Source organism: Magnolia sinica, chromosome 11 (genome assembly GCF_029962835.1).
Source record: "Magnolia sinica isolate HGM2019 chromosome 11, MsV1, whole genome shotgun sequence".
NCBI lineage: Eukaryota > Viridiplantae > Streptophyta > Magnoliopsida > Magnoliales > Magnoliaceae > Magnolia > Magnolia sinica.
This window is the reverse complement of record NC_080583.1, coordinates 18,412,078-18,421,203: the sequence shown is the minus strand read 5'-3', so window position 1 is coordinate 18,421,203 and position 9,126 is coordinate 18,412,078. Positions and strand designations below refer to the sequence as shown.

The window sequence follows — 9,126 nt, the reverse complement described above, 5'->3', positions numbered from 1 at the left end:
CTTGGTGTCATAAACTAAAATAATTTATTAAAATTATTGATTGGAATAGATTAACCAAATACATCATGGTGGGCCCCACGGAACACCTGTCCGGACCGTCTGCGTCCGTCCGTGAGAAGACGCCCAAATTGGGCACGCTAGTGGCATTGACGGGGTCTTTTTTTTTGGTAAAACACCCTCAAAATCCCTCACCCCCGTCCTTGCTTTCACTCTCCCTCTCATTCTCCCTCTCTTGTTCGCCCTTTCCCTCTCCCTCTCTCACTCCTCCGCCCTCTCTCTTTCCCTCTCTCCCTCTCTCAATCTCGCTGCCATTCTCGCGGGCTGCAGCAAGTTCACAACCCTAAAAGGTATCTCTCTCTCTCTCTCTCTCTCTCTCTCTCTCTCTCTCTCTCTCTCTCGATCAGACTGCTAGCTATGCTCAATTGCAGCAACTCGGTAACCCATCTCCGCACACAGGAGGTTGAATCCATTGAGTGCATTGACGAATGGGGTTGAGATAAGGGTTAGGGTTCTGATTTAATCACATGATTCTTGAAATCGATGTTAATGGAGTGAAAATCTATTCTAATTTTAGATTAAAATGCCAGCCTCATAGAAAAAAAATTCATGCTCAAGGTTTTTATTCATGCCAGCATTTGTACAGGTATGGTCTTCATAGATCTAGTTGATTCATCTTGTAGGCCACAATTCCTTTGATTTTTTATTACATCCAATGTTTTTTTTTTTTTTTTTTTTTTTTTCTATTTGCTTTGATTTTTGGGAAGGCATTAATTTTTGTTTATGGCCTTATGTAGTATGGTTTGTGTCACTAAGAATGAAGGATTTAGATTAAGTTGTTTTAAGAAAGGCATGTACGATTACATGATGCTTGTTAGATATTTGATGAAATGGGCTTGTCAAGTTTGGTTGTTTGGATGATGCTTGTTAGATATTTGATGAAATGCCTAGGAGAAATCTTGCTTGGGTAGAAGTAATTCCATAGTTTGTGTATGGAATAAGTATTCTTTTATTAAGTTATTCTATATAGTTTGTATATAAGAAATTCCAAAAAAAAAGAGAAAAAAAAGAAAAAAGAAAAATATGTAGATGCATGCTGCTACAAGCTCACTGTATCTAATTGACTCCATGTCTGGAAGTCATAATGGTAGTCCTACTCTAGCCACCTTGAGGAAAATATGTCTGTCTAAAACATTTTCATGTCAGTTATCTTGGTGTAATTCCGCCTCATTGCACATCTCCAAATGCGGCCTTAGTGCTTTGTTTGAAGTTTATGAATTTGAATGAATTAGAGATAGAGCTCTAGTCCTTTGGCATCTCTTCTTTTTAATTTCAGAGATGGCTGTTTCGGAAGTTGATAAGATTGGCGAACTCGAATCAATGGGATTTCCAATGGCTTGCGCAACAAAGGCACTCCATTATTCTGGTGAGGCAATTGATAAGAATTCTCTTTTCATCTCTACTTTGCATTTTGTAATAGTAAAGATACTTCCATATAAGAATGGACAAGGCTATGATGATGAAATTCGTGTTTGTATCTCACTAAGAAGTTCAATTTCTTCTTCCCAAATCACTATTGTTGCTGTCATGAGTTTTTGTTTGATGATTCTCTGGATGTCTATGAACTTATGCACTATTAAGGTTTTGAAAAGCTCGCCATTTTTTTCCCTAAAGAACATCACGACAGTGATGTTATTTATTTATTTATTTAAATATATCAAATATATGATAGCTTGAATAATACAATGGTTGTGATGGTCATTATATCAGCTCATGACAGGTCCAACACTTCATATTTTTTTTTTTTGCAGCCAATGATGTGATATATAGACTCAACCCCACCATATAATGTATTCCCATTACCAAAATATCCAAAATCAGCACAAAATGCTATACTCTACCTCCGCAGTCTTCCCCATTCCATGATGTTTCCCATATATTTGACTGTTCTAGATGTATGTGTTTTATCCACCCAATCTATCCATTTTGACAAATCAGTTTAGGTGATGTCCAAAAAAATGAGCAAATTGGTGGACCAAGTTGTAGGATCAATTGTCTTACTTGGCCAATATTGTTGCATTAAAAAGTCCCCTTTTGATTTTACTTTCAAAGTCATTATATTGTCAGACAGTGTTGTAATTTGGCAAGTTCCTGTTTTATGTTATTGTTTGATTTATAGTGGCTAGTGGGATCCTTGTGTTGGAAAATTCTTAGAGAATGATGGTCGAGGATCTATTTGAATTAAGGATTATTTTGTTGGAACTTTTAGGTTATGGTGTATGATATTTAAGGTTGTTTACTGCAGGACTTTTATGGTTTTTGCTATTGAATTGATATTAGAACCTTTGGGAGCAGTTCAGATCTTGTTGATTCGTTAACTTTCTTGGTTTTCCTTTATCATCCTTTGTGTTTCTTATTATGTACATTGGATGGATAAGAATTCATGTGACTTGTCAAATAACTTGACTATCCAAATATTGACCATTGCAAGGTTCTAATATATACTTGTCTTACCATTCATCTCCAAGCATCTTACACATGCCATATTGTATTTATTGGACTGGCTTGTATTGGCTTTGTGGTGTAACTTTGATTTGTGCAGCTATGGTAGTGGATCATGTGGCTCTGTTTTGTAGTTTGTATTTTATGTTAACCGTAGATCTGTTTTTTTTTTTTTTCCTTTTCTTTTAAAGATATATAGCTCTGTATTGTTTAACCATGTATAAGCTTTGTAACTTGATAAGCTCTTCTTCTTTGAAAATTTCAGGATTGCAATTTATTCATGCAAATATAAAGAAGCTACTTAAAGAGGAAGATGGTCGCTGTCCTCGTTGGATTGCCATTGTTTTCCCCACCAAGATCGAGCTCAATGACAACTTGTTTCTTGTTGCTTCAAGTAAGATCCATAGCTTCTATGCTTCATGACTAGAGCAACTTCTGGATTGGATATTTTTTATTTTTGCAATTGTATGTATACTGATGCACGAATTTTATTTATCCATGCAATATGCTTGAAGGAGCTAAAACTTTGACTTGATGAAGGACATGGGAAGGGATTTTACCCAAAAACAAGGGTTCGAGTGATTTCATTGGGTACATGTTGTTGGGCTTCTATTTGACGAAGCTCTCTGCCTTTTAGAAATAGAGAAACTTTGATACTCTGGTAGAGCAAGATTATTAATACTTTATTTTTCAAAACTAAAAGAAATTAAATTCGAAATAGAATTCTTCTGAAAATTAGCTAAATGTTTTATTAATAATAAAATTAAAGTGGTGCTTAAAATCTCAAAAACTAGACCATGAAAAGTATAACTAACTAGAATATCATGAAAATTGGGAAATAAAAATACTAGTGAAACTACTGGGCAAGGTAGGTAAGGCTTTGTGGAGAATGGCTCCATTGGTGGGTCTGTGGTTACTTTGGAGAGAAAGGTAGTCATTGCTTTAGAAATATAAGTGGGCAAATTTTGGAGGGTACTTGAGAAGGCGAAATCAAGCATAATGGAATGGGCAAAAGCTTCAAATTTAAGTGAGCTTTAGATAGGGACTATGTTGGATATGTATATTTGGCATGGTCACTTTTATGTGTTATGTGTTTTTTTTTTTTTCCTTTTCACATGTATTTATTGTATGGTTTATATATGAAATGGTCCTTGCTAGAATGGAATGGCGGAAAAGGATTAATGTAGCCGACCCCAATTAGTTGGGATAAGGCTTAATGATGATGATGTTGATGATTTAGATGTCTTTGTATGAGGTGATGGTTCTTACCATACAGGTTTGCCATGCATGCCTTTCTACCTCTACTGCTCAACTAGGGTTGACCGAGCTTCACTTTGGACTTATTCCTACATTAGGAGGTATGGCTGCATGAAGTATTCATTAATAAAGTTTAGTATAATGGATCTTCTTTTATTTTATTTTACAGTCGACATGTTATTATAGACAGGACATATCTGTATTTGGCAGATGATAGGGTATGTCAATATATTGTTTCCATGTTCTACACCACATATTTCAACAATGTACAATGTTTTTGTGACAGTTGAATCCATGGCCTGCATCACTTAGGTCATAACTAGGGAGCTTGGTCATTATGATTGGTAGGAGTTGTCATTAAGGTTTGCTTTTCTCCTCTTGATCAAGAGCCGCATGTTTGTTGTTTGATTTGGTTGTGCATCTAAATGTAGTCCAAGTGTTTGAATTAAGGTTAGTTTTTCGTTACAACTAAATATCAGCTCGCAAACTTATTTTCTGAATGTGTTCTACATTACTCTGCCTGAGTATTGCAGAGTAACTCTTTCCACCCCATCATGCATGGTTGTATACTTGTGGAGTTCCATCCATTGACTTGACTTGTTGCATCAGTCGTGCTGGTTTCCAACTTCCTTGCTAGATGGAGAAAGGCCATTGTAAGAGCTTCAAGAAAAAAGGTATGTGCTTTGTTCTCACATCAATGCTACCATTTCATTCAGCTATTTGTTTTTTATTGTCATCAATGCTGCCATTTCATTCACTTATTGCTTAGAGCTTTTTTATGTCAAGTTGATATCTGGCGTGGTTAACCTATATTTGAAAAATCAAAATCAACAGGGAAATCTACTAGGTGGATTCAATAGAATTCAGTAAAAAAAATTAAAAATAGGACAAGTTGGATTTTTTTTAGTAATTACATTGATTTTTGTTACTTTCAATTCTCAAATCCCAGTTGAATTAATTAACTCAGTTGTGTATTTTATGTTCATGCAATGATGTTAGGTTTTGTTGTACTCTATGCTACTTCTTTGTACTCTATATGCAATGATGTTTTTTTTTTCTCTTTCTTTTAAGGACTGTTCAAAATTAAGTTTTAAATTAAGGGCCACAAAAGTTTTGAATTAAGCTTACATTTTTTTACCTTCATCCACACAAAATCAGTATAGTTGTTTCTCCATCTATTTACATCAATCTGGATATCAATCAAGTGTGCTAATTTGTGGTTGCATGTGTTTTTTAAGGACTACTTGGAACAGACCATATTCCTACAATTGTTAGGAAAATGGAGATTCCATATTTCTTGTATGAAATTGGATTAAGTCTCCTACTGGTTGGATGAGCTGGTGAAGATTGCATAACGTGTGTGAGTGATTCAGGGTGCAGTTTTTTGTAGTATTGAAAGATAAAAGGGGGGGTTAAAACTACACTTTTGATTGCATTGGCTTCCTCAAGAATTGCTCTGATAAGATGATCATAACCATGTCATCTTCTCAATTCCTTTTTGCAGCCAATTGGAGTTCACTGGTGCCCATTTAGTGGACTGACACAATTTCCATCATCATTTGAGTAAGCGTCATTACCCATCTATATTAGTTCATATTCCCATATTAGTCCAGATTAAAGAGGTGATTCATGGCACAAGGCTGACTTAACACATGTCACATATTCCCATAACCATGTCTTCTCAATTGTTTTTTCTTTTTAACAAACAATCACACCCCAACCACACACATGCACTTGTTTGTACCTAGAAGTGAAATCATTTCCTATTGAAGAGTGGGTAACAAAATCTGATTGTGCTAATTGTTTTAATTCTCTTAATCTAATTTTTAAGCTAATTTTTGTACGTTGATTTTTATTATCTTTCATTGAATTATATATATTATTACATTATCTTCCTCATCAGATTTAATATCTCTTATAGCTCATAGACCATCTCCTAAAGAAAGAAATTCCATCTTGTAAAAATTATGGAATTCTCTTCCCTAGAGGCTGAATTACTCTAACTAAAGCAGTTATATTTGGCCTATTAATTTACTTTATTTTTCAAAGACCTGGTACCTTTTATTGTTGTAAGTTCCTAATTAGTTTGTTTCTGTATTTATGTCGGAGCTATCCGGATGTTGAGCGGGGCTCCATTATAGAATATGCATCCATTATTCAAAGAAAGGGCGACATTCCAAGCACTCACACTTTCTCTCTTTGCTAGCTAAATTGGTGAGTCTTCTTTCCTTCATACCATATGATTCATTGACGAAGTGGCCTGGCCATTTAGACAGGCCCATGTTTATATATTATCTCGAAATTGATGAAGTAGATCTGGATGTGCGTCGGAGCTATCTGGATGTTGAGCGGGGGTCCCTGGAAGGTGGAAACTGCTATTATGACCATGATGAAGCTATCCATTTCGTATGGACAACAATATGAGTGGCCTGGCCATTCGAACAGGCCCATGTTTATATATTATCTCGAAATTGATGAAGTAGATCCGGATGTGCGTCGGAGCTATCCGGATGTTGAGCGAGGGTCCCTGGAAGGTGGGAACCATTGTTATAACCACGATGAAGCTGTCCATTTCCTATAGATAGCATTGGAAGGGCCTGGCCAATTAGAGCAGGCTGTGTTTATATCTGTATTTACAGGGGCCACACCCTTAACCTAAACTACACCATAAACTTATAACCTAAACCTTAACCGATAACCTATAACTTAAACCTAAACCTTAACCAATAACCTATAACCTATAACCTAAAGTTAAACCTAACCTAACCAATAACCTATAACCTAAACCTAAACCTTAACCTAACCTAAACCTATAACCTTAACCTATGTGAGACCCGACCCAAGTTCGCATGTGTGCATGTGTGTGTGTGAGTATGCATTCCGTTCATCTTGATCCCGCGGTCCTACTGGTCGAATCCCGGCGACCAGTGACCCTTGGATAGTGTTTGCGGTCAACCGTGAGCCTAGTTGTCAAGACCTGACTTGGATCAAGTTGAGACCCATGCCATTGTGACCGCATCGTCGCCGTGGTTCCAACGACGCGTCTTGTGCGTCCATCTGATGTGTAGATCGTAAGTTGGGTGCATTTCATTTTCTAAGCCCTTGATCATGATCATGTGGCCCACCTAGGGGTGGTGTGCATGGATTTCTAGGTAGGTCCCATCTCTTGGAACTATTTTCAACACACACAACACTATTTCCAACACACACTACACACACACACACACTACCTAGGCCCTATCCCTACACCACCCATCTCTAAAACACCACCCACTAACCTAAAAAGCCTACTAACCCTACAACATTGTTTCTAACTCCCTATTGCCATGATTTCTCTTCTCTATCCAAGGTAAGAAACTCATGATTACTTAGCTTAAAAGAGATTTTTCTCTCTTTCCCTCTCATTTCTCTCTCTTCTCTTCTTCCCTAGCAACCTTCCTCCAAAAATTTCCAAGTTCTCCAACCCCTTCTCCTCCTTTTTCCTCTTAATCCATCCATTGAAAACCCATCTCATCCATCTATCTTGGTTCCTTGGAGCATTTGGAGCTTGGTGATCCAAGTTTTGGTGAAGATATTTAGGTGGGTGCTTCTTTATTCCATGCAATCTCCTTTCCATAGTGTAGATCTTCTTCTTCTTTCATTCGGAAAGTGTAGGACCCACCAATCAATGGTGAAGATCCTACACAATTCCTTGGATGTGGCCAAATGGTCCATCTTATGCATGTATGTCCCATGCACGGGGTTTCCTCTTGATGGACCCCATCATGGAGGGTTCTCCACATTCCATAACATGATGGGTCATCTAGACCCTTGCATCATGGTTGGGATGGTATCTCATCCATTCATCTCAAGTGTAGATCATGCATGATGAAGATCCATGGTGAAATATAGATGGAAATGCAATGTATGGGTGTGATTGTGTTGGGGAAGGCTCAATAGTGACGGAGGCTTCTCCCAATGGCCGGAATATTTTTTTTCTCTTCTTCCACCTTTCTTATGATTGCTGATGATGTGTGTGATTCACTTGGTGGGCTTGGATAGTTCAGAAAAGTCTAGGTAAGGTGGGACATCCATACCCACCTACACTATGGTTGGGTGTCCCATTTACTGACCTTTATTGATGCATGCAAGTTTGGTAACCTTGGGATTTATTTTGAAAATTTGTAGGGCCCACTAGGGAGGGCCATAGCACCTAGTTCTTGGAGTATGTCTCTTTTTTATTTAACTTATATAATTAATTTTATCCAAGTACATGTTGCTATCCAGAATTTTCTGGACAGTTTCTGATTGATTTTGGACCAGATTTTGGGACTGTTTGGGGGACTATTCATAACCACCAAATATATTGTTCTAAAAGGTGGGGATCTCATCTTGATGTCTCCCAAATTTCAGCTCCATTTGACATTCATTGGGGTCCCAAAGGTGTGGTCCAAGTGAGGTGGATAGTCTGGATTTTCTGCACTGTTCCAGCAGCAATCCACCCTGGACAGGTTAGAATTCCAAAATTTATTAAAATAGTTTTGGGTGTGTAAAATTTATGAAAAATTTAAAAAAAAGTATACCACCCATGGTGGGACCCAACTATAAAATTTTGGTGCCAATGGACACCTGTACACACCATAGTGGTGGCTGGACCGGCCCATTACAACATGGTATCCAGATCAGTCCGATTTTCAGGATAGATTAATTTCTTTAAATGAATTAAAATATTTATAGATGTCCAAAAATTCTAAAATTTTTTGAGGGTGTGGCCCAACTATGGGAGTATTACTCTGTAAAATTTCAACCCCAACTAACCTCATTTGGGCATCCAAAAGAATGGGCCAAGATAGTTGGACTGCCAGATTTCTGCTGTGCAGTCCAGCAATATGCCTTGATAAAACCATAATTCAAAAATATTTCATCTGATGGTGGGCCACCTTTTTGAGTTTTCTCTCATTGTATGCATGATGAGGGGCCTTGACCCTTAATTTTCAGAGTTTTAAAGGCCCTGGACCCACTCCAATGGAGTGCCCAAATTTAGGACCGCGACATGTTATAATTATGCTTGGCCTTTAGGCTGAAATTTTGAGGAGTGAGGCCCACCACATTGTGAAGATCTTAAAGAAAATAATTTATACCTTTAATTCTTTAAATGTTGGGCTTAATAAATGCACTTTTGAAGCCCACCACAGTTGAATTTAATTGGGTCCACGAATGTAGCTAGTTGTTGAACTCTTTAGGCCCAATTGAGCTGGAACTTTCCATATAGGCCCATTGAAGTCTTGGGCCATTTTATCATACTATTGTGTTGGGTTAGTGGGTCGGATTAGACAAGTAGATGAGCCCTTGGTTGCCTACCAAATCAACTTTAATACTTGGGCCGGGTTG

General features: G+C 37.5%; 1 protein-coding gene across 5 annotated transcripts; it reads left to right on the top strand.

Annotated features, from left to right (window-relative positions):
- The first annotated feature begins 204 nt into the window (after positions 1–204).
- LOC131218891 (uncharacterized) lies at positions 205–5,463 on the top strand. 5 transcript variants are annotated; one of them, XM_058213769.1, is made up of 6 exons: positions 205–347; positions 405–643; positions 1,334–1,423; positions 2,765–2,893; positions 4,366–4,430; positions 5,261–5,463. In XM_058213769.1, the coding sequence occupies exons 2-6, from the start codon at positions 607–609 to the stop codon at positions 5,321–5,323; spliced, it is 384 nt and encodes a 127-aa protein (XP_058069752.1). In that variant the 5' UTR covers positions 205–347; positions 405–606; the 3' UTR covers positions 5,324–5,463. The 5 variants fall into 5 exon arrangements, 1 of the variants encoding a protein (XP_058069752.1); XR_009157906.1 differs by lacking the exons at positions 205–347; positions 405–643; positions 1,334–1,423; positions 2,765–2,893 and adding exons at positions 2,902–3,857; positions 4,043–4,118; positions 4,995–5,167 and having other exon boundaries at positions 5,261–5,455; XR_009157903.1 differs by lacking the exons at positions 205–347; positions 405–643; positions 1,334–1,423; positions 2,765–2,893 and adding exons at positions 2,902–3,857; positions 4,995–5,167 and having other exon boundaries at positions 4,043–4,430; positions 5,261–5,454.
- The last annotated feature ends 3,663 nt before the right edge of the window (positions 5,464–9,126 follow it).

What these genes read in the sequence shown, in the direction of transcription:
- LOC131218891 (XM_058213769.1), top strand. Translation starts at nt 607, where the DNA reads ATGCTCAAGGTTTTTATTCATGCCAGCATTTGTACAG. An exon ending in AAAGGCACTCCATTATTCTG is followed by an intron (nt 1,424 to 2,764) that starts GTGAGGCAATTG and finishes TGAAAATTTCAG; the next exon opens with GATTGCAATTTATTCATGCA. An exon ending in TAAGAGCTTCAAGAAAAAAG is followed by an intron (nt 4,431 to 5,260) that starts GTATGTGCTTTG and finishes TCCTTTTTGCAG; the next exon opens with CCAATTGGAGTTCACTGGTG.